At 40.9% G+C, this 24,385-nt stretch overlaps 1 protein-coding gene across 1 annotated transcript; it reads right to left on the reverse strand.

Moving 5' to 3' along the window:
- Positions 1-117: 117 nt before the first annotated feature.
- Positions 118-24,091, reverse strand: CEP97 (centrosomal protein 97). Its single transcript, XM_089512363.1, has 11 exons — positions 23,785-24,091; positions 19,361-19,503; positions 17,558-17,716; positions 14,810-14,911; positions 12,982-13,095; positions 12,373-12,539; positions 10,386-10,550; positions 8,951-9,084; positions 7,417-8,176; positions 5,395-5,470; positions 118-5,134 (listed from the first exon to the last, which is right to left on the reverse strand). The coding sequence occupies exons 1-11, from the start codon at positions 23,861-23,863 to the stop codon at positions 4,436-4,438; spliced, it is 2,598 nt and encodes an 865-aa protein (XP_089368489.1). The 5' UTR covers positions 23,864-24,091; the 3' UTR covers positions 118-4,435.
- Between the last annotated feature and the right edge of the window lie 294 nt (positions 24,092-24,385).

Genomic DNA, 24,385 nt, shown 5'->3' on the forward strand with positions numbered 1-24,385 from the left:
GAATGGAGTACCTAAGACTCAGGAAGCCACAGTCTGCTTGTTCCCTGCTACCACCAAAAAACAAAACAAAAAAAAAAACAAATCAAGGATATTCCATAAGACAACAAGCATCTCCCATCATTGAGAAAATGTGTTTATTCTGTTACATCAATACAAGTTAATCAGAACTGCACATTTTCAAAAATTATAGCATGCAGGTATTTTTTCTTTTTAAAAACAATGTTATAAAATTTGTATTACACTTTAGATTTACAGAGAACAATACTTTCATTTGATCCTGACTGAGCAAACTGCAGTAAATTACATTGCATTGCTGCATAATGATGACAGCCTTTCATGGACACAAATATATTTATCTCAGCTCCTCCTGTGTTGCTTTTTGAAACACACACCGTCATAACTATTGCAATGTTACGTCACATGGCTCTGAAAACCTTTTACTGGACTCAGTTTTTCAGTATTGATTCTGCTGTTACCAATATAAAGTACTCTCATTTTCATTTTTTTTTTAAAAAATTATGGGCAAAGATGAAAATGCAGTCCCAAAAAGGTTTACGAAGATGCAGAATCCATTTGACTTTAATAAAATATCTAGACACCTCTGATTAAAGTCTAAATATCTTGCATAAGAGGAGCAAATGCTAGAAAGAACCTAACTGGAACACTGGAGAATACACACACAGTTATAAGGCTGTTTGTTGTGTGCCTTCAACTCATTTCTGACTTATGGCAACCCTAAAGTGAACCTATCATGGGGTTTTCTTGGCAAGTTTTGTTCGGAGGGGGGGAGGGTGCCCTTGTCTTCCTCTGAGGCTCAGAGACTTGCCTAAGGTCACCCAGTGGGTTTCCAAGGCTGAGCAGGAACCTGTACTCTGGGCTCCTGAGTTGTAGTCCAACACCCAAGGCTTACATGAAAATGATTTCAAAAAATATTTTTAATTCACAATTTAAAAAAGAGGCCAGCATTTTCCAGAGTGTGGCCTTATGATGAAAGGGGAGTTTATGAGAGAGAAGCACCTGCAATAGCACATGATCTATGCAGCACTGCAATGGGACCATAGCACCTCACTTTCCCATTTTACTTTAAAAGCAAAATTAATCACCTTGTGATCTTGAGACTCAATAGGACTTTGCTAGTTGTGACTAACAAGAACTATTTATTCACTTAAACTGACCTAATTATGTTGGATTTAGCCTATAGGTGGCAGTTTATAAACTGCTTGCAAAATGCTCCTATTCCCCTTACTGTTCCTTCTTTGGCCTCCTACAGCAAGATATACACACACCATTCACATTTACATAAGAAAAGTATTTTGTTTTTTTAAAGAAAAAGACAGCAAATAATTCTTTCTCTCTTAAACACAGATACTTTAAGAATCCAGTAACAGACCAAAAGGAACCAATTAACAAGTTGTTTGCTGTGTTTGTTTGAACACTCTCCAACCTACTCTACCTTCCCCCATGACAGAAGCTTTTTCTTAATAGTTACTCTATGTAATGCCACAAATTTTTTTGCATGTTTACGTATATACATACAAATTAGTTAGCTCTGCAAAAGGTGATTAAAGCTTTTGTATTGTAACTACAGCCTACATTCTATGCAAGCAAAGCATACCGAGCAGTACTGTTTGGTATAGCAAAGTTGGGAAGGGTACACATTGGTATTTATATGGTGCACTTCTTCATATATTAAAAGCATTTTGGTTCTTACATGCCAAGATGAGTGTAAACAAAACGCTTGTATTAGTACATATGGATTTGTAAAAAAAGAGCCTTTCAGCATGACTTTTTAAGCTCCATTATCAGAGATAAAAACTATGGAAATCCTGAAGCTTATTTGAAAATGTGGTTTTCCTGTAGCATCAGCTCTCCTATGGCACTGTATCTTCTTGAGGCTATATTAAAACAGCAGGTTGCTACACCATCTAGCCAGGCATGCCTCCATACTACATCAAATTAAAGAAACAACAATTCCCCCCACAATCTCATCAGCTCCTTTCAGCTGTACAGTATTTTAGCCACAGCAGCAAATTGTTTATAATTCTTCTGTTTCAATGTTCTGTCAGCATTTTTACTCAACCATTCTGCTGTCTGCAACTCTCCAACCATCTAATGTTGTCTTTGAACTCTCATTTGATTTCTGTGGGAATGGAAGACAAGTCTATCAAGCTTAACTAGAAGGCAGATGTGCTTAGTCCATTTGTTTATCATCAAAAGAGGTGTTTCATTATATAAAAATAATTGTACAGAGTTTAAGCAACAGTCAAAATTAATCTTATTGAATTATCAATTTTGAAGGGTGAAAGTTACAGTAATCACATACTTAAAGAACTCTCCCAATGAAATTAATGGAACCTTTAAAAACTGTCTGAATTGTTCTTTTTTGTGCTTAGCCATCTCACTAAGCATAGAACAGTAATCAATTAACTACTTATCTACATAATAGACTTATGTGGTGCTGCTTTACAGGGATTAATTTTATTTTCAGAACTAGCAATGGACTATAACCTACACATACTAAAAAAAAGTACTCATAATTCTAAGACATTTCAAAATGAGAGAAGAATGAGTGAAGAAGTAATGGCTGTAGCATAAAAACATAACGGGTTATCTTGAACAAAGGCAGCTGTAATAAGGGTTAAAGACCCCTTGAGCAAGTCTCCAATTGAGTCCTCTTAACTCGTCTTTGTTTTTCTAATACAAGATCACAGCATAAAACATTGAATTCCCATAAAACAATAATGGTACACCTGAAGATTAAGGTTCGAGTTGAAGTGATGAGCATTTTTACAAAATGCCTCTTTCTAGGATTACAGCAAAACTGTTAACCCCTTGGCTATTCTGGAAGTCTTCTAAATAGAAAAATACAGTCTTTAGTGATGAGAGTGAATACCAAAAACATATGCTAAGGAGGTCACAAGTAGAAATTCATGGGGTAACATATGAGGAAAATATATACAACTGGAACAGAAGGACTTAAAATTTCCCATGACAGCATGGTATCACTTGGGAAAGCACAAGATCCAGGAGTCACCTTAATGCAGTAAGGGTCCCTTGTCTAATAACAAATTGTTCTAAGCACCTTCAAACACTGTCCCATTGTGTTCCTACTGTCTACTGAGAAGGACATGAACCATGACAAATTCTTAATATATAATCACCCCATCCTTGCTGAAAGACCATGGGGCTTATGCCAAAATAATACAGTATGCTATACAATGCTTGTTGGTGCACCCTTAGAACTCTGACCATGTTGCTATCTAATCAATAAAAATTATTTTATCAGCAACCCCCTGTTATAAAAGAGGAACAATCACTGGAATGTAGTGCTAGAGGATGACTACTCTACCTCTCTAGCCCTTGAAATCTGCTGCTGCATCCATCATCTTTAGAGAAAGCTTTCCCTGAGTTCTGCAAAAGCATGATTTGTGTACAGGTAAGTAGCTATAGGGTAGTAAATCTTGTGTTGAAAGAAGAAATGTACTAGAGTTAGCATGTAACTAATTTATTCTAATGGATTAAATTGGCAATTAGTTACTTTTTTGCAACACCAAGCTGGAACTGAGTTAGTTTTTACCTGTCATGTCCATAACTGTTGTTCACTACTTTTCAGTGGACTGGAACAAGTTGTCTACTTGTTATACATTACTTGGTGTGTCTTGACTTAGTCTGAGCAATGTGAAGAGGAGGAGGAAGGGTCATGAGTGGCTGTTTCATACTGCAGCTAGAAAGAATTGCTTTTTAATACCTTCATTTTTCTCAGAATTTCCCAGGTGTAATATTTGAATTGACCACTTGGGGAACCAGAGTGAATTTTCCTGTATGCTCTGGCAAATCCATATACATGAGTTACCTTTGGAGTGCAGTTTAACAGTGATTTTGTGTTGGGTGATCAAGTAATGAGTTCCTTTTGAAACTTAACATTCCAAGCTCTGATATATACATGTAGTAAAGATGACACATAAAATATCCATGATATGGTTTAGTACCTGAGTGTAAGCTTATATTTTCAAACTGTTGGCCAAAACAAACATTGACGGTTAATGCCTTGTCTCCCTATTTGTCTTACATTACAAATATTATTTTAATTTCTTCCTATACTTTATTAAAATGAGAATCATAATAAGAATGTATGCTTTGTCTTTGGGGGGAGTAAAGGCTTAGTTCAACAAAGATAATACAAAAAGGAATCAGAATCTTCAAAATTATATTTCATAGAAACCTGTCAGTGTTTAAATCACATTTAAAAATATAAGTGCATCATATTAATCATAGTGAGCCTTACTTGTTACAATTTAACACAGTGATAAAGGTTAGAATTAGCAAAACTATTCACAAGCAAATTTGTTCTAACAATAAAGGAGCACATATCTCCCTCATTTCTTCCTTCCCAAAAGTATAGAAAACATGTATAAATAACAAAAAGTGTTAATTGCTACACAGGTATGCTAACAGCAAATGCCTGGAATGAAGTGTCACAATCTGTCTGTTTTCCTTCTACCACTTCTGATGCATGACCAATTCCATCTTGTGTTGAAGCAAGCACCTCTTGGGAGCCCAATATGGTGCTACATCCAATATTTTGGTCTTCTGATGAAAGAGCTGTACAAGGTCTACTACTTTCTGTTCCACTACTGCAACTTGTCTTGTCATCAGCTCTATCTAATTGCTCAACTGATTTTAAATACTGCTGGAGAAGACTATTGTCCTGTTCACTATTGAAGCTAACCTTACTGCATTCCCCATGTTCCATCTGGATTTCCTCATTATTTGAAGGGCATCTTGGAAAGCAATCTTCACTTGGTTTGACTGTTTCCAAAGAACTCCCTGGAGAGCCCTCATTCACCTCAGACCATTTTTCTTCAGAGCATTGTGATTCATTAAGGCAATTTTGGTCTGTCACACAGGAATGAAAGCCTGAGTCAGGAAATTCTGATGCAAATTTCAGATGAGGAACTTCAGCAGCTGAAACTAGCCATGTTGAACTGTCAACAGGAGAAGACCTTTGATTTAGCTCAGGGGATTCCATAGGTAGTTTGGAGGGATCTGAAATGCTTGACGTTGGAATATTACATTGCCAGATAGCAGTCAAATGTGGGTTTACTGACAGTTGCCACTCCTGGATAGATCTAACCTGTAAATACCACAAAAAGGAAATTTTAGAATTTCAGTGAAAGAGACATACATGTACATCATGTGTTGTCAAACATGCAGTTTCTCTCTTTCAAGCTCTCACATATATAATTAAAAGCAATATCCACAAGAATGGATGTCCTTTGTAAAATATCCTTCAGCTTGGCTATACAATATAACACACAGTTCTCTTCAGTTTATTCCCTACAGTGCCTTAACGTGATATGAAATCAGAAAATGATTTAGAGATAGGAATTTTACCTGGTTCCAAAGGAATTTAACTGCTTCCTCTTGCACAAGTCTTTGAAGCTTCTCTTCGTCTTTTTCTTTCTTTAATCTACAAATGATAAATATATATACAGAGAAGGTTCAATATGGTTACAGATCCATCCAAACGTGTTTGCTGAAGCAACTGATGGACCCTTACATGGACATGCAAGACTGGTTTTTAGAGAGTATTATATTACATCTTTACTACATAATTATGACATGTTCAAATACCATCATCATCATCATCATCATGCCCATTAACAAGAGACAGATGTCACAACATTCAAAAGATGGCCCGCTTATCAGTAGAATGCCTTTCCTATTAATAAACAAACCATCTTCTGAGTGTAGTAATTCACTCAGGGAACTGAGATGTATTGTTGGTTAGCAGTCCAGATAGCAAGAGCCAGGGTATCTCTCAGAAGTCAGGGAACTAAAAGCAACAGGAGGGCATACAGAAAAGTAGTCTGGATTTAAGAATAGGCCAGTGTCTCTGAGCTGGCCTAGATGTCTCTCACAGAGGAGGCCATCAATTGCTGTTTCCAGCAGTCATAGTGCATTTGCTGCCTGCCTTATCTAGGGAGGTTGATTGTTCAGTGCAAACAGCTGGGGCTGCACTAACTGAGCTGCAGGTGTGCTGAGTCTCTCCCCAAATTCCAGTCCTGCTAGTATCTCCAAGGGAGCCCCAACATTGAATATCTTCAGACATGACTCTTGTTTTTTTCTTTGGGTTCCATTGGATGCTTCCCACTTCTATATTAAAAATCAAAATTATTCTTCTTTAGAGTAAATTGCCCCATTACAGTACCTCTGAGATCTTCTGAAGCTGATGAGCTCTACTGTCCTAAATCCAACTGCTACATACAACTGGAGTAGATCCACTGTAGCAATAGAATTTATGTAGATGCTAACATACCAAGTTCCCATTGAGTCAATAGATTTACTGTAGTAGAGCCTACCAATCAGATGTAGTTCTCCATAACCTTCTTACTTGCTCTAAACACAGAATTAGAGACAACACCTTAAGACATAAAGCCTCATCAATTCAGGAGGATGGAACAGCTGTGTCTTGCCACTTACATAGTGACACTGTTAGCAGTTAGACAAGGTAAAGTTTAAAGATTAGCCTCAAATTCTAACAATATAATTTCTACGTGATCAGGCTAGCAGCTTGGGTCAACTCCTAGACTCCACTCTGAGCCTGGATGCCCAGATTTCAGCAATGGCCAGGAGTGCGTTTACACAGTTAAAACTTATGTGCCAACTGCGCCCATTCCTTGAGACGTTAGATCTGGCTACAGTGACACATGCCTTTATTACATCCTGTCTGGATTACTGTAATGCACTCTGTGTGGGGCTGCCTTTGAAAACTCTTCAGAAACTTCAGTGTGTGCTAAATGCTGCAGCCAGAATACTGACTGGGCAAGTTATAGGTACAACATAACTCCCTTGCTGAAACAGCTTCACTGGCTACTGGTTCGTTTCCAGTCACAATTCAAAGTGCTGGTTATGACTTACAAAGCCCTACATGTCTTAGATCCAAATTATTTGAGAAACCTTCTCTCTCCATATGGACCTGCTAGAGCCCTAAAATCTTCCGGGGAAGGCTTTCTCTCGGTCCCACCACCATCACAGGCTCACCTGGTGAAGACACAAGAGAGAGCCTCCTTGGTGGCAGCTGCTGCCCTCTGGGATGCCCTTCCACAGGAATTAAAGCTGGCCCCTTCCTTGCTTGCCTTTTGTTGGGAAGCAAAAATGTCTTTATTCAGGCAGGCTTTTGATGTATAATCATGGGGTGGCTTGGGTGTTTGTTATACAGGGTGGGTATCATGGTTTTAGTGTGGTTTTAATGTCTGCAACTTTATATTGTTTTAAAGATAATTTTAATTGTTTTGTTGTAATATGTTTTTAGAATTTTTATTTGTGAGCTGCCTTTGGTCCCTTCGGAGAGAAAGGTAAGAGAGAAATCAAATCAATAAATGACTTTCACCTTGAAAATGGCTGCCCACTTACTGTTTTATTTCTTCAGTTAAATGTATAATGTGCTCTTGCATTCTTCTGAGTCTAATTTCATAACGCACTTCTTTGGCTCTGGGATGGTGGTTCCTTGTATAAAATCCTCTCCAACGGGCTTGCAGTTTGATGGCTGCTCTGTTCATTTCTTCAAGCATACTTTCCCTTTGAATTAAAGCAGATTCATTAGGAGCCAGTTCTAGAGGTTTGGCAGATGTGACAGTTTTGAGCAAGTTCTCTTCAGGTGTACTTGATTGCTTGAGGTCATATTCCAGATGGTCTTCAGAGGGTGCTTGACAATTGTTAATACCAGCAGATAGAGTCACAGTGGCCATTGATAAACCAGAAGTGGACAATGTGCCTTTCTCGTGATCTTCCTTTTGGGTTTTTACAACCTCTGCTGATTTGATGGCACATTCTCTAAGAACAACAGAGGTTTTATCTTTTTCTTTATCTTCTTCATTAATCTCCAAGTCAGCAGTCCCTACATCTTCCATATCAATATCTATTCCATGAAGCCTCAGCTCTGCTGTAATAGGAGACACTGGAGACAATCCTGAAGTGACTGGCATAAAAGTCGACTCAGAGGACAGAAGACTACTGTTCAATTTGTCTTCATCAGTTTGTATGTCATCCAGATAAAGATCCTTAGAAACACTTCTTTCAGCCTGTACTGAGGCTGGAGACACATACTTAACTGCATAGGAATGGTCATCATTAGATTTTGTTGCAACCCACGTATTCTTCTTGATTACAGGTTCTGGGAAAAGAAAAAAGAAATAGACTACAATGCCTTGTATTATGTGTTGTTTTGCCAGACATTCATTAAGAGGTAAAATAATAATAAAAAAAAAAACAAATATACACAACAGACTCCTAAAGAGCATTATTGAGACTTCCCTTCCCCTAGTCATTATTTTAATGTCTGCCAATTACTTTGAATGGAGACCAATCTACCAACTGGAATAACTGCAGTGTAGGGAGGACAATATATACTAAGATGAAGAGTAGCAGGGACATGAAAAAGGTCTCCATTGAGCTCAGGGGTGGTTTTGTATATATTCATAAAAGCTGGCTTCCAACATTCTCTCAAAATTCAGCATCAACAAGACAGAACACAGGAGACAGATATGCAGTGGACTCGATCAGACACACTACAGAGATTACAAGTTCTGCACTTTACAAGTTCTGAACTAAGAACTGCTTCTGATGGCTTGGGATTGTAGGCAAGTTACAGAACCAATATCAGCTTGCTCATCTTTTCAAAGACCTCTAACTGTGAGAGCCATCACAATAAAGCAAAAATAAATTGAACACTTTCATTCACTGTATAATGCAAAGGTAACTCAATGCAAGACCTAGAATTGAAAAAGACCCAGAACTTCAGACAAAGCAAGGAGGAACATAGCTGCTTAACCCATAGCTGCTTAACTTCTTCTTTTACCTGTTTGGCCCATAGTCAATGCAAGTGATTACTATTAGCTTAGTGCACAACAGGCCCTATTGTGAGTAGCAGATTGAGTAAGAATCTTACCACTTTCAGTCATTATTTGTGGCCTATGGACAGGACTGTTTGGGTCACTAGTAGCAGGCAGACCTTTGTTCAGAGATGAAGATACAGGTGGCTCATCAACTTCACTCTGGTACATCAGTTGCCTCTGGTGCAACCTGAAGACAAATATCAGAGCCTGGTTTCATTTGTTAATATATTGAGGCATAGAGGCTGTAGGAACCTTTTGGTACTTTCATAGCAGTAACAATGGCAAGTATAGATTTTTTAAAAGTTTCATAAAACAGCTTCTTTGGTTGGTAGTAGCTAATATAAAGCTAGCAGTTTATTATTTCACAGCTTTAAAACAAAAACCAGAAGCCCCCAGCTTCACATGGGTTAGGAATTTCTTAGTCCCTCTACTTACTCAGTGCTCTTTTCCTTCCTCCCCCTTAAGTACTTTCTCTTCCCTCTCATCTTCTCCCTCCTCTCCATGAAAACAGGTTTTCACGCTCTCACATACTCCAGTGCTCTGTGCTCTACAGAGTGAAACGTTATTTTTTCCTCTTTTCTGAGACACCCATTGGTTTTTTTCTACATCCTGTCTCTCTCTGATTTTTTCTTCCTCCTCAGGTTGTGCATGCTGAACTTGTCTAAAGGTTTTTTGAAGAAATAAACATGCAAAGCCTAACTACAGTTTATTTCTGATGGCTAGAGAAACCTAGTGATTAAAGGTGGTACTGCAGGCTATGCTCAAACTCAAAGTAACTAACTGATTACGGTAATTCATTTTAGGAAACCATGTGCCTTAGTGTCCATGCCAGTTTCGGGTGCCTAGGTTTCATGATCTTGGAGCTATGGCATAAACAAGCATGGGCACAGGCTATGGAAACAGCAGTCATGGGAGAAACTGACACCATGACAGCCTGCCATGTCCTTGAAAGAGGTTACATTTCTGCATGCAGAATAGTTAGAGCTGAATTCTTTATCCTGCTTCTAAGTATTCAAAATATTAATTCACAGCTAAAAACATGTTTTTCATTCCCCCTCCTTTCACCATTGTTTCCAATCCAGGGGGATAAGGGATAGGTGTTTTATTGTGGATATCCTACGAAAAGTTTCCAGTTTTGCCAAATGAATGTGACTGCTGCTCAAAGTAAAGAATGGTCCCAGTGTTCATGGGGAACTTGGGGCTTCAGAGGAGACTATCATTTCCTGGTAGTCCTCAGCAGAGACTAGTAACTGACCAGTAACTAACTGTACACTCTACTGGTGTGAGAGCTTTTCCTCTGTTTTAATCCATTATCTGTTTTCACAAATCATCATTAAAAATCTTCTTTTGCACAAATCACTTATTCTGTAATTGACTATTTATAAATCTATGTGATGGCTCTTGAATGGATCAGACTCAGACAGAGACACAGACTAATGCATATATTTGTGTAGTTTATCCACTGATGACAGAAGTTAGTGCTCTTACCTTTGTTTATGTAGTATTTTTTCCAGTTTGGCATCTTCAGCAGTTTGAAGCCCAAACATAGTAGTAAGAGGACACACACTGGCTAAATACTGTACTAACTGAAGGTGCTGGCCTGGTCGAAATGATCTTCCCTTTCCTTGACTATAAAGCCATTCCGCTTTCAAGCTATAAGAAAGAAATCAACAGCCATTAACTAGTTCAGAAATAATAATAATAATAATAATTATTATTATTATTATTATTATTATATCCCACCCTTCTCCTAGAGCTAGGACTCAGGATGGATTACAACATTAAAAAACACCAAACAGTTAAAAACATACAAAAATAGTATATTAAAATAGAATTAAATTACTACAATAATTAAAACAAATTCAGTGTTAAAATCAAGTACGTTAAAAAGACTAAAATGCTTAAAATATATTAAAACAATATAACAAGACCGTATCACATGCTTTAAAAACTTTCTGTTTTAAAAGCCTGTCTAAACAAGTAGACAGCGGAAGGATAACAAAGAAGAGACCATTCTGGCCTCTCTGGGCAGTGAGTTCCAGAGTCTAGAGGCAGCCACGGAAAAGGCCCTCTCTCATGTTCCCACCAACTGTAATTGTGATGGTGGTGGGATCGAGAGAAGGGCCTGCCCTGAGGATCTCAGAGCCCAGGCCAGCTGAAATAGGGAGATATGGTCTTCCAAACAGCCTGGACCTCAGCCATATACGGCTTTATAGGTCATTACCAGCACTTTGAATTGTGCCTAGAAACAGATTGGTAGCCAGTGGAGCTGTTTCAACAGGGGTGTTGTGTGATCTCTATAAAACTGCCCTCTTTGGACTAGCTGAAGTTTCTGAACACTCTTCCAAGGCAGGCCCATGTAGAGTGCATTAAAATCAGGGGTTGGCAACCCCCGGCCTGCAGGCCACATCTGGCCTGTGGAGGCGGCAGGACCAGCCCCAGGCCGGTCCTGCCGCCGCCACCTCCTGGGCCTCTGCGGGCTCCTCCCAGGGCCCGCGCAGCCCCAGGCCTCTCCTTCTGAGGCCCCCTCAGAGGCCGAGAAGGAGCCGGCGGAGCCGCCCGCGCGGGTTTCCTCCTCCTCCTTCCCGGCCTCTGAGGGCCTGAAGGCCCCTCAGAAGCTGGGAAGGAGCCGGCGAGGCCACCCGCACGGGTGTCCCCCTCCTCCTTCCTGGCCTCTGAGGGCCTAGAGGCCCCTCAGAAGCCGGGAAGGAGCTGGCGAGGACGCCCGCGCAGGTGTCCCCCTCCTCCTTCCCGGCCTCTGAGGGCCTGGAGGCCCCTCAGAAGCCGGGAAGGAGCCCTTGGTGTTCTCTGTGCAAAATCCCCTCTCAGCACCTTGTGCCTTTCTGAGTTGAGACAGTGTGCATGCTTTCTTCCTTTCTTTAAATTGCTTTGTAGTAGTTTCCATGCTTGGAACTATTATTATTATTATTATTATTATTATTATTATTATTATCATCATCACTCCGGGGGCAGAGCATGAGGCCCCGCCCCTGGAGGGTGGAAGCTCCACCCCCAGCATGCAGCCCCGCCCCTGGAGGGTGGAAGCTTTCAATAATCTGGGAAAGGCTACATCTCTAGTACAAATATATTCTGGTAGAACATTAAATTCCATGTATATTCTGTACAGCAGTGCATCTCAAGATATCTGATGTAAACATGGGCTATATTTTCCCTAGCGGACCATAGAACCAGCTTCATATTTGTGTTATTTTATTACCATACTAACACAATTTCCTGGAAAATGGTGGCCAATGAAACACAGACCAGCACTGGTCTATGAACCACCACTCTCAGTAACACTGCACTCCAGCTGTTATTTGGCAAAGCTATGTAGTAATAAAAGCTGCAGCTATTTAGAAGTTGAAAGCAAAAGGAAGTAGGAGTGCAATTAATTTTAAACATACATACATACATACATACAGTGCATTATTGTTGTTTAATCATGTTTATTACCTAGTGTCCTTCATTTCCTTACCTCTCTTTCTGAGAAATCACATAGCCATCAAGGACTTTAAGACTGAGACACCAACTGACAATATATGGTCGATAATCAAATCCTGGGATAGAGGGCGTGGCCATCACACAGGGATTATTCATAATTGATAATTGCTCCAGTTTGGGAAGAGAAGCCAAGAAAGAGATCTGGAAGGAAAAAAAACATCTATGATCAACTGTCAATATTCAGCAGTTTTAAGAACTAAATATTGTATTGTCACATTCTACGTATACAGCCAGCCATGAGCAGGGGTACAGGATTCAGCTGACTTTTCTACAGATAAAGTGACTTTTTATTTTCTGAGTGTATTAAAGGTTGCAACCCATATAGTGAATCAAATATTTTCAGAAATGAACATGACTGTAATGATTATTGGTGCTTACTTTGGCTTCATTTAAAAGTGATAAAAGGCCAAAATATTTCTGACTTTGGTTTCATTTCACCACCAGATTAGAACATAACATTTTATTTGGGACCTGATGATGTTATCAAATTTGACAGACTGCATAGCTGTGACTGTTACATTGCATTACATTTAGAATTGTTTAATGTGTTAATATTTATTCTTATTAGAACTGGTATTCTTACCTCATTCAAGTCTCTGATTTCATTTTCTGCCAAAGAAAGAATAGCTAGACTCTGTGGCAAGCAAGCAGGTGCTGTCCGCAATGATGTAATAATATTTCCATGCAGCAATAGAGTCTTGAGAGACACCAGAAAGGAAGGAATGCATTATATGTGGCATTTGTTCTATTCTATATGAAGTGGTTTGAACTTGAAAAGAGATATACATAACCCTTTTTCTTTTACTGTATTACTATAATAATATAGCATTGTGAAATAACAGAACAGAACACAAGCTATTTTGCTGCCAGAATTACTTCTACCTACTGAACCAGGACAGGGTTCCTCTTACTCTACAGTTCCCCATGCACCCTAAGAACTTGCTCTAGAGAGTTACAGTGAAACACTGAGTTCTTCTCAGAAATTGCAAAATGGCTGGCAAGAGTATTCCTGTTACATTTCAAACAAAGAACACATTAAAAGGAATGTCTACACATTCCAAAGTAGGGTTCACTTTGATATAATTCAGAGGATAAACAATGGTCCACTATATAATGTGATCCACAATGGTCATTTATGCGGCCGCTGGCACTTACAGTTACCACCCCAAGCTCCAAAATTCAGTTGACAAATTGGGCATGTGGTTTGTACTTCCCACAGGACCAGTGTTTCTACAGAGAAACACAACACATTAGAGTAGCTCTCCTCATTCTTCCAGTTTTTCTGCAGAACTGGGCTCCTGACAACCCATCAAACTACTGTCTGGCAGACTGCTAGGAACAATTTTGTGCTTGTTAACAGGATGCATTCTGTGGCCCCTGTTTCCCAGTAAAATGATCTTATATTCCTTTTACTATACAGCCGTATATAGACAGGGGGTGGATTGTTCCTCCAGACCATCCAAGAATGAAACTTCATGCCAAGACCAATTCTTCATTCCCTGGATGGCCCACTGGAGCAACCACATGCATATGGGATATATCCTAGCCTCACACTTTTGAGCAGGAGTAGCTGCTTTATAATTATAATACTGACTTTAGCACAGTACAAACAAAATGCTCAAAACTGGTCCAAGCTGATTTATATTTGCCCATTTTATAGTGTTTCACAAATGTTGATAGCCCTTTCCATCCTGCCACATTGCAAGCATTGCTGACACTAAATAAGCTGTAGTAGTTGCCATGGATTGGGTGGAGTGAGGTCACATGTTGTTTGCTCAAGGAACTTTGTGCTAAATCATAACACAGCCAAATGCATATGTTTAGCCATCTTGCAATTTGCTCAGAGGCCTTATTTCCCATTGATTTTGGATTGAAGGAAACAAATAATACCTCTGTATGTCTATCCTAGCATGTGGGGAATAACCCTTATGTATGTGATGGTCCCTTACATAGGGACCATCCAGAGAATCACTGTGATTTCTTCAGCACCTTCAGTAACAACAGCTGTTTCAGGAATTGCATGAGAAAAGGGCCCCCAAGGGTTCTAGGAATGCCAGTGCAGCCCTCAAAGCCCCAGAAGCTTAAAGTACAATATGATAAGTGAAATCCAGAGGAAGTTACACATTTGATCTAGTAAAATTGACAGAACAATTTAGTCCTGGACACGATACTCAAAGTGTGATGAACTTGCTCTGTACCAAAATTATTTTAAAAATATTTGGATATAGAAAATCCTGAATTAAATCTAAAATTGCTTTGCCATACAATCAAATGCATGACAACCCAGCAGGAAGTCCCACTGGGTGCAATGAGACTAGCCATCCAATAACTGCACAAGATTGTGTCTTAATAAAGAACAGGCACCACATCAAACAAAACAATCCAACCAAGAACAACTAAACAGCATTCACCTTTAGAGATAAGAGCTTGGAAATATCTCCTATTTGGGATATATTGTTGTCTGACAGGTCAAGATGTTGAAGAGATGTACAGCAATTGATCTGATCTATAGTCTATATAAAGAGAAAATATTAAAATTATGAAATGTCATATACTTATTGTGTATGTTTGTGAATTGATAATTCAACAATTTATTTGTTATTTTAATTTATATCCTGCCTTTCTCCATCATGGGATTCAAGGCAGCATGTAGCATCTAAAACAAAAAACATATTACAATTATTTTCAATCTGTCCAGCCTGAGGGTGTGGACAGGATTCTTGGAAAGTGAGAGCCACCACATATGTATTAGACCCTTTCCCGTCCTGGCTAATAAAAAAGGACAAAGGAGGACTTGCTGAGTGGGTAAGATAAGTGATTAATGCCTTTTTACAAGGTTTGCAGTTTAGGGATACTCCTGAATTCATCTCTGAGTTTCAGCAGTGACCAGGAGTGCTTTTGCACAGTTAAAGCTAGTGCACCAAAAGCACCTATTCCTAGGAAAGCTGGATCACGTCATAGTGGTACATGACTTGGTTACCTCCTGTTTGGATTACTACAACACACTCTTGTGTGGGTTTGCTTTTGAAAAGTGCTCAGAAACTTCACCTCATCCAAACAACTGCAGATAGGTTGTTAACTGGAGCTGGCTACAGGGAGCGTACCCTATTTACAACAGCTCTGTGGGTCACCAGTCCACTTCTGGGTACAATTCAAAGTGCTGGTTTTGACCTATAAATCCCTATAAAGCTTGGATCCTGCTTATTTGAAGGGTCGTATGTCCCTTTATGAGCCCATTGGGGCTCTAAGATCATCCAGAGAGGTCTTTCTCTCTGTCCCATCACCCTCTCAGGCTCATTTGGTGGGAACAAGGGAGAAGGCTTTCTCTGTAGTTGCCCCATGCACTGGAACTTACTCCCTAGAGAGGCGAGGATGGCTCCACCCCCGCTCTCCTTTTGGCAACAAGTAAAACATTTTTTGTGTCATCTGGCTTTTTAAAAATGACAAAAAATGGGCTTTTAAATACTGTGCAATTCAGGTGTCAAGATTTATATAAAGTTTTTGATACATTTTACCATTTTAATGTGTAATGTTTTTTAAATTTATGATAGTTTTTTTTAAAAAAAACTTTATATTAACACTTTTTAATGCATTTGTATTGTTTTTAATTGTACAGTTTTAAATTTGTTGGTAGCCACCTTGAGTTCCCATACTGGAAGAGAGGCAGAATACAAGTAAATAAATTTACCAGCTTATTTAATACATCTAAGTCCTGACTAGCCCTAACTAGCTGACTAACACACATCTCTTTAACATATTCATCACTCCCTAACTCACATCTCTCACTCTAATATACACATCTGTCAGGACCATGTGCCACACTGGTCTGAAAATGACATGGATGTGGCCACTAGGAGGAACTTGAGCAGAGGTTACTACAGTTCAAGTGACAGGTGCATGAGTCAGTATTTTGTGAGCTGTGCATCATGGGAAGTCTGATGCAAGATGAACAGTAGGTGAAGTCAGCCAGCAGTGCATCATGGGTGATATTCTGATGCAACAGATACTGGGTATGAAACCAGCCAGGTTTCATTGGTGGCATGACTGTCATATGACTTTCAAGAAGACAATCTATATGAGGGAGAAGGTAATTATCTCTATTGCTGGGTTGTTATGGTCGGTGGTTGGTGAAGCCCTTTATTAGTTTGTATAGCTGTGAGTATTCAAGACAGCTGTCTGATACTTTGTGTAATCTTTATAAATAGTTTGCAACAAAGATTAAAAACCCTCCTGTTGAGTGAAGTATCAGGGTGGAAGCCCAAAACGGCAGGCTCTGTGGGAGGAAATTTGCTGTGCAGCTGCAGGCCTCACAGAAGCTTTGCTCTTCGTAGACCACCTTCTAGGCGTCCTGCCTATGTGCATCAACTCTGCGTGTGGTCGTAGGGGACACAGCCTGTCTCTACGCTCCAACAACATCAACCTTTTGAAAATCTCATTTGGACAGCCCCCCCCCCCCCCAAACAAATCCTTAGCTTAGAATGTAATACTACACATCACTTACATTTTTTCTTAAAAGTCTATAACATCACAGCAGGCTTATAAGGCAGTTTCAGATAAACTGATTCTGAACATATCTAAATCCCCAGTTAAACAGTACTAAATATATCTCCCAACACTTACTGCTGCTTCAAATCAGTAGCATCATTGTGGGGGTGCGGACCGCACCAGGTGATACTCCAGAGGATTGTTGAGACCCAGCCAAGTGCATCTCCTCCTTACCCAGCACCAGTTTACTCCAAAGTAAATCAGTGTGCAGCAGGGTGGGAGTGTGCTCTGGGCACCTTCCCTACCTTCCTCGTGCCACTTTACTCCAGAGTAAACAGGCATGCACCGGGGGGGGGGGGGGGAGGATGCTCTGGCAAGCTACCCTCCCTCCCTCCCTCCCTCCCTCCCTCCCTCCCACATGCCAACTTACTCCTGAATAAAATGGTGCAGGGAAGCGATAGAGGGAAAGGGCATGCCCTTTAGCTCCGCCCGCAAACCCCACACCAAGTGACACCCGGTGGGGGAAAGCCACTGCTTCAGATGAGAAATTGAGTCCATGTTCACTGTAAATGTTTGCCTTTAATATTTTGTCAATTACATGAAGATTCTCCCCCTAGCACAACAACTTTAATATCTGCATGCTTTTATGTGATTTTTTAAAAAGGAAATCTTACCTTTAAATTATTCCCTGCCAGGTTTAGCCATTCCAAGTGCATTAGATCCTTCAATCCTTCTACATAACCAATACTATTGTGAGGCAAATTTAATACACGAAGCTGAGTCAGCTTTGCTACGCCCATCATCCTCACTAGCCGATTGTTTGCTACTGATAACTGCAAAATAGGAAGACAAAAGAGACTTTGAGAGTTGTCCTACCTAATAAAGCTGACCAACGACCAGCAGTAGGCCAATCTGATCTGTTGGCAGACTTCTGAGATCAACTGGCAAAATCATCATCAGCACTGATATCCCACCCTTTTCCCCCATTGCTGGGATTGAAGGTAGCTTACCAATTAAAAATGATTAAAATATAATGAAATGAAATGGAAAGTCTGAATTAAAACAGAATGAAGCTATTAACCATATTAAAACCATTTAAAACATACACTTTAAAAAACCTAGTTCAAAACAATGCAACTCTCTCCTACAGAAGAGGCCTGTAACACGTCCCAAGCCTTTATAGCTGGTTTAAGATAGGGCTGCAGTATATATCAGTACTGTACAAGAAGCAGTGATGGTGCAAAATCTTACTGTAATTTCACTTCAGTCAAATGAAGATTTCAGTACTTTTGAAAACTTCATGACACAATATACAGTGCGCCCACCTTATATGCAGGCACCTTACTCGGCTTTCAGCATACACTGAAAGCCGCTCCGGAAGAAGGGCAAGCGCGCCCCTTGGTGCACACGTGCCACTGCACCACCGTGTGCACCAGCCCTATTCATTTAAATGGGGCTTGAGCATATGTGAAAATCCCCTTACGTGGGGGGTCCAGAATGGATCCCCTGCGTAAGGGAAGGGACTACTGTATTAAGAAATATACAGTACTTGGAGTCAGAAAATCACTTTGCAAAATGTGACCTCATCAAATGTAGTGTCATGACAGCTTAAGGTGTAATGGTAAACACAAAGAATAAAACAAATAAAAAGCACAGTAAAGCAGTAATCAATAAAACAAAAATTATTAAAACATAGTAAATATTTTATGGTTTTTAACTGAGATACCTTTTCCTTTATTTTCTTTTAATGATTAAAAGAATGAGAAAATAGGACAAATGAGTAAAGGGAAAGAGCAGCTGCATGTTTAATAGATGAGGTTCTATGGTGGCACCAGTTAAGAGACCTTTCTCTAATAGCCACACAGCTAACCTCACAAGGGCATCTCAAACAGATCTTACTGATAGTTAAATTCATGTAGAATCAAGCAATCCTTTAAACATGGAGGAACTAACCATCTGAAGGGTTACACAAGCACTCTGAACCGAGCCCTGAAATTACATTGCTGCGACATACACTTTGTGCTCAGCTGCATCTTGCAGTCTGGCTACTTTAGAGTAAGTTGCCACTTCCATATATTCTTCCGAGGCGGCACCTCCATATAAAACATAGGTCCAAAACACACTGCAGAAATCATCCAGTTTGAAACCACTTTAACTGCCCTGGCTCAATGCTAGGGAATTTTGGGAACTGTAGTTTTGTGAGACATTTAGCTTTCTCTGTCAGAGAGCTCTGGTGCCACAGTAAACAAGAATTCCTAGGATTTCCTACTACTGAACCAGGGCAGTTAAAGCGGTCTCAAACTTGATTATTTCTGCAGTGTGTTTTGGACCAATGTGAAGCTTGCTACAAAAGGAACATATACTGACACATTGCAGGTGGTACCATTACTTAAATCCCCCCCCCCCAAATTTTTGCTGTAACTGTAAAAGGCATCATGTAATCTGCATAGCATGTTTGTATCACAAAGACAACTAACCTGTACCAGATTCCTGCAGCTCTCCAGGTGCTCCAATTTAACCAATTCATTTTTATCGAGAACCAAAGTATGCATATCTGCATCACAGGATAAAGTGGGTCCCAATTTTTGTAAACCCTGGCCTGACCAATTAACTAACAAGCCTAGGAGAACAGAGGAAAGACAAAAGTTTAAAAAGGAATGAAGTCATTCACTTGAGTCAAACGAAGATTTCCATACTTTTCAAAAACTTATACAATCACCACTTTTAGGAACTAATCCATGATGGTAATATACTTGGAAACAGAAAACAGTCTTGTAATATTTGACCATAACCAAAATTGATATTATTTTTTTCAAAATAGACAACCTTGGTAAATATAAAGGTAAGAATTGAAGTGACTGTGTATCACAGACATTGCCTATGTACATCTTTAACAAGGCAAAAATACTTTGATCTTGAAGACTGGTGTGAACCCTATGTCAATGTATGTGTTGAAGGCAGATAACGCAGGGAGAAATAATTTCACCTGATCACCACACACAAAGCCCATCAGCTTTGTGTGTGGTGATGTGCGCTGGGAGAAATCATCCATGGATATGGGGCTGGGTGTCATCAGTATGCCGATGACACCCAAATATATTTCTCCATGTCCTGGTCATCAGTGACAACGACAGATGGCATCTCTCTCTTCAACCAGTGTCTTCAGGCAGTAATGGATTGGATGAGGGAAAACAAGCTCAAGCTGAATCCAGACAAAACGGAGGTACTTACGGTAGGGGCCCCCAAACCAGGTATTGGGCTGCAACCTCCAGTCTTAGAGGGGCTCACGCTCTCCTCAAAGGACTGTGTTCGTAGTCTGGGAGTGCTTCTCGACCCGTCGCTTCAGATGAGGAATCAGGTGAATGCGACAGTCAAGAGTGCCTGTTATCATATTCGGCTGATACGCCAGCTTCACCCTTTCCTGGAACAGGGTGACCTCGAAACTGTAGTACATGCGCTGGTAAGCTCAAGACTTGATTTTTGCAATACACTCTACATGGGGCTACCCTTGTGCCTAGTCCGGAAACTCCAGTTGGTACAGAATATTGCAGCCAGGTTGGCCACAGGAACAGCAAGGAGTGACCATAAAACACCAATACTGAAGTCACTCCACTGGCTGCCTATCAGTTTCCGGCACAGTACAAGGTGTTGGTTATCACCTTTAAAGCCCTACCTGGCTTGGGCCCAACCTATCTAAGGGATTGCCTGCTTCCATACAATCCGCCCCGTACCCTCAGGTCCTCTGGGAGGAATTTTCTACAACCTTTAAAGACCAGGCTGACGGCAACCTCCCAGAGGACATTTTCTGCAACCGCTCCCAATTTATGGAATGGCCGGCCAGAGGAGATCCGTCACATTAACTATCTAGAGAGCTTTAAAAAAGCCATTAAGACGGATCTCTTCCGGCAGGTCTTCCCGGAATAAAATACTCAGTCACAGACAAGACTTTCCATCTAGTGACTCTGCCCATGATGATTTTTTGTTTGTTTGTTTGTTTGGATTAGTTGGTTTTTAATCTTATATTGTTTAATCTTGTTTTAAGGGGGGGTACTGTATATATATAGTTGTATTTTAACTTGCTGTACGCAGCTTTGATTGCTTGGCAAAAAATGGGATAGAAATAAAAATGTTATTAAAATTTTTTATTTTATTTATTTGAGAACATGATGAAAGCTTTATAGGTCAAAAATATGATTATGTTAAGTATTCTTGCACACAAATGTGTTTTAAAAACAGACATCCCCTGAGTCCAAGAGTCTACAACTTGAAATGATTAGTGAAGTCGAAGGCTTTCATGGCCGGCATCCATCGTTTTTTGTGGGGGTTTTGGGCCATGTAGCCATGTTCTAGAAGAGTTTATTCCTGACGTTTCGTGCTGGGGAAACGTCAGGAATAAACTCTTCTAGAACATGGCCACATGGTCCAAAAAACCCACAAAAAACTTTGAAAGTATTTGTTTGTGTTTGGCCTGGTTAACTCGTTTGCTGCGCCCTTTCCTGGAAGTAAAGGACCTAGAAACTGTTGTACATTCACTGGTAAATTCACGACTTGATTTCTGTAATGCACTCTACATGGGGCTACCCTTGTGCCTAGTCCAGAAACTTCAACTAGTGCAAAATATGGCAGCCAGGCTGGTCGCTGGAAAAACTAGGAGTGACCGAATAACACCCGTCCTAAAATCTCTTCACTGGCTGCCTATTAGTTTCCGTGCACATAGGGTTGCCATAATTGTCCACTTTTACCAGGGACAAAATGTGGAACAAATTCAAGACCAAACTGTAGGACAACTGCAGGACAAAACTCAGCCCAAAATGTAGGACATTGAAGAAAAATGGTGGACCTTAAATGTCCTACATTTTGAGCTGAGTTTTGTCCTGCAGTTGCCCTACAGTTTGGTCTTGAATTTGTCCTACATTTTGTCCCTGGTAAAAGTGGACAATTATGGCAGCCCTACGTGCACAGGACAAGGTGTTGGTTATAACCTTTAAAGCCCTACATGGCTTGGGTCCAACCTATTTCAGGGATCGCCTGCTTCCATATAATCCGCCCCGCACCCTCAGGTCCTCTGGGAGGAATCTATTGCAGCCTTTAAAAACCAGACTAACTGCTACCTCCCAGAGGGCCTTCTCTGCAATTGCTCCCAAACTATGGAACGGTCTGCCAGAAGAGATCCGTCAAATTGCCAGCTTAGACACATTTAAAAAAGCTGTCAAGACGGATCTCTTCCGGCAGGCCTTTCCTGATTAAATTGCCCAACCACAGAATGACTGCCCCCCGCATCATGTCTCAGCCCACTGCTCTGTCCTTGTTATATATTTATTATGTTTTTTAATTGTGTTTTTAATAGATATTTTAATTGTAACATGTTTAATCCTGTTTTAAGAGGGGGAATTTGGGACATAATGTTGTAAATGTGGATATTTTAATATGTTGTGAGCTGCTTTGATTGTTTAGTTACAGAAAAGCGGGATAAAAATAAAAGTTTTATTTATTTATTTATTTACTTTTCTGGAACATTTATTAGCTTTGGTGGAATATGTAAATCAGACTAGGCTTCACCAGCATGGCACCATTCAGCTAGCTGGTGAAGGGGCTGAGGGACATGTCATCCAGCATATGTGAAAGACACCAGGTTATGGCTGCTTTAAAAAGTCTCATGTTCTGAGGAAGACATACATGTTTAATACACACCAGGGAGAAGTTTCATAGTAAAAGTTGTACACTTCTCCTACTTATATTTTAGTATTGCTACTGCTGTACAGGACAGCCCCACCCAGCTGTTGTAGCTACTGTTGCTAACCCGCCGCTGTGAGCTTTCAAGTCATTTCTGACTTATGGTGACCCTAAGGTGAATCTGTCATGGGGTTTTCTTGGCAGGTTTTCTTTAGAGGGGTTTTGCCATTGCTATCCTCTGAGACTGTGACTTGCCCAAAGTCACCCCAATGGGTTTTGATGCTCAAGCCAAGATTCAAACCCTTGTCTTCCAAGACCTAGTAGTTTAACTCTCAAACCGTTACTCCGCACTGGCTACCAAAACAAGTGCTTCATATTAAAAATCACTGAAAACACAAACCACTGTCTTGTGTACTTATATGGGTGATCACACCTGCCATTAAACAGCAGACATAGCCTTTGAGACAAAGGCTGCATCTGCAGTTCAGAAATTTGACACCCCTTTATATGCTCAGTTCAGTTTGACCCCCCTTTCTTTATACACTCAAACAGAAGGAAGCCACAGAAAAAGAAAAGACTTTGGCTGTAAGAGAGCTTCTCAAGCAGTGTCTCAAGGGGAGGGGAAAAAGGAGGCCATTTTGTCCCAGAGGCTGCATCCACACGGCTGAAAATAATCCAGCTTGACATCCCTTTAACGGCCAAATGTACAGTTCCCAGAATTCCATAGCATAGCAGTTAAAGGGTGTCAACCTGGATTATTTCTGCAGTGCGGAGGCAGCCTCTGAGATAAAGGCTGCATGATTTGCAGCTCAGAAACAATCTAGTTTGACTTGTCCTTTAGCTGCCTGGGCTCTGTGCTATGGAATTCTGGGAGTTGTAGTTTGCTCTGGTGCCAGATGAAACTACAATTCCCAGAATTCCATAGCACAGAGCCCTGGCAGCTAAAGGGGGTGTCGAACTGGATTTTGTGACCTCGGCACGCTTTCAAGCCCTCCTCCCAATCTTCCCACTTCAAAGAGAAGACAAAGGCCCTCCAGCAAGGCCCTCTGGGATTTGTAGTCCGGCTCTAAAAATAAGCTTAATGCCACGGTCCAAACTGCAGCAGCACAAAGACTACAACTCCCACAAGGCACTGCTTAACACTCTCTGGGGGGGCTTAACTGCCTCTCCTCGCTTTGCCCTAGGCCTCAACACACCAACCCTGGGCTGCGCCATTAGGCCCACCTACCTCCCCTGCCGTCCATGGCTGGCTTTGTCCCCTCGCTTTTCCTCCCTGCCGCCGCCGCCGCTGCTGTTGCCGCCGCCATACTTCCCGCTTGCTCCGAACGCTAGGCAACCGGGCGGGAGCTCGACGCTGATTGGACGGCTAATGGCGCTGAGGGTGAAAAGGGAACACGGTTGGTTTTAAACGAAGACTGGGCAGCTTTCAATACGCCTGAATAGGCTGAGGAGGTGAGGGTTCTAGAAAGCAGACCACCTCCCATCATGAATAAAGGGAGGCTTGAGACGGTGGACCACCTCCCATCATGCACCGGGCTGAGGGACTCAGAAAGCGGGCCACCTCCCATCATGCATCGGGGTAGACTTAGAAAGAGGACCACTTCCCATCATGCACCGGGGTGAGGGACTGAGAAAGCGGGCCACCTCCCATCATACTGAGGCGAGGAGCTGAGATAGTGGAGCACCTCCCATCATGCACCGGGGCAAGGGCTGCATTCCGTCGTTAATAAACTGAGTTGAGGGACTTAGAGGACCACCTTCCCATCATGCACCGGGGTAAAATAAACTGAGGTGAAGGACTTAGAAAGCTGGCCACTTCCCATCATGCA

The sequence above is a fragment of the Sceloporus occidentalis genome, unplaced genomic scaffold, assembly GCF_023333645.1.
Source record: "Sceloporus occidentalis isolate IW3139 unplaced genomic scaffold, rSceOcc1.0.p SCAF_2, whole genome shotgun sequence".
Lineage (NCBI taxonomy): Eukaryota > Metazoa > Chordata > Lepidosauria > Squamata > Phrynosomatidae > Sceloporus > Sceloporus occidentalis.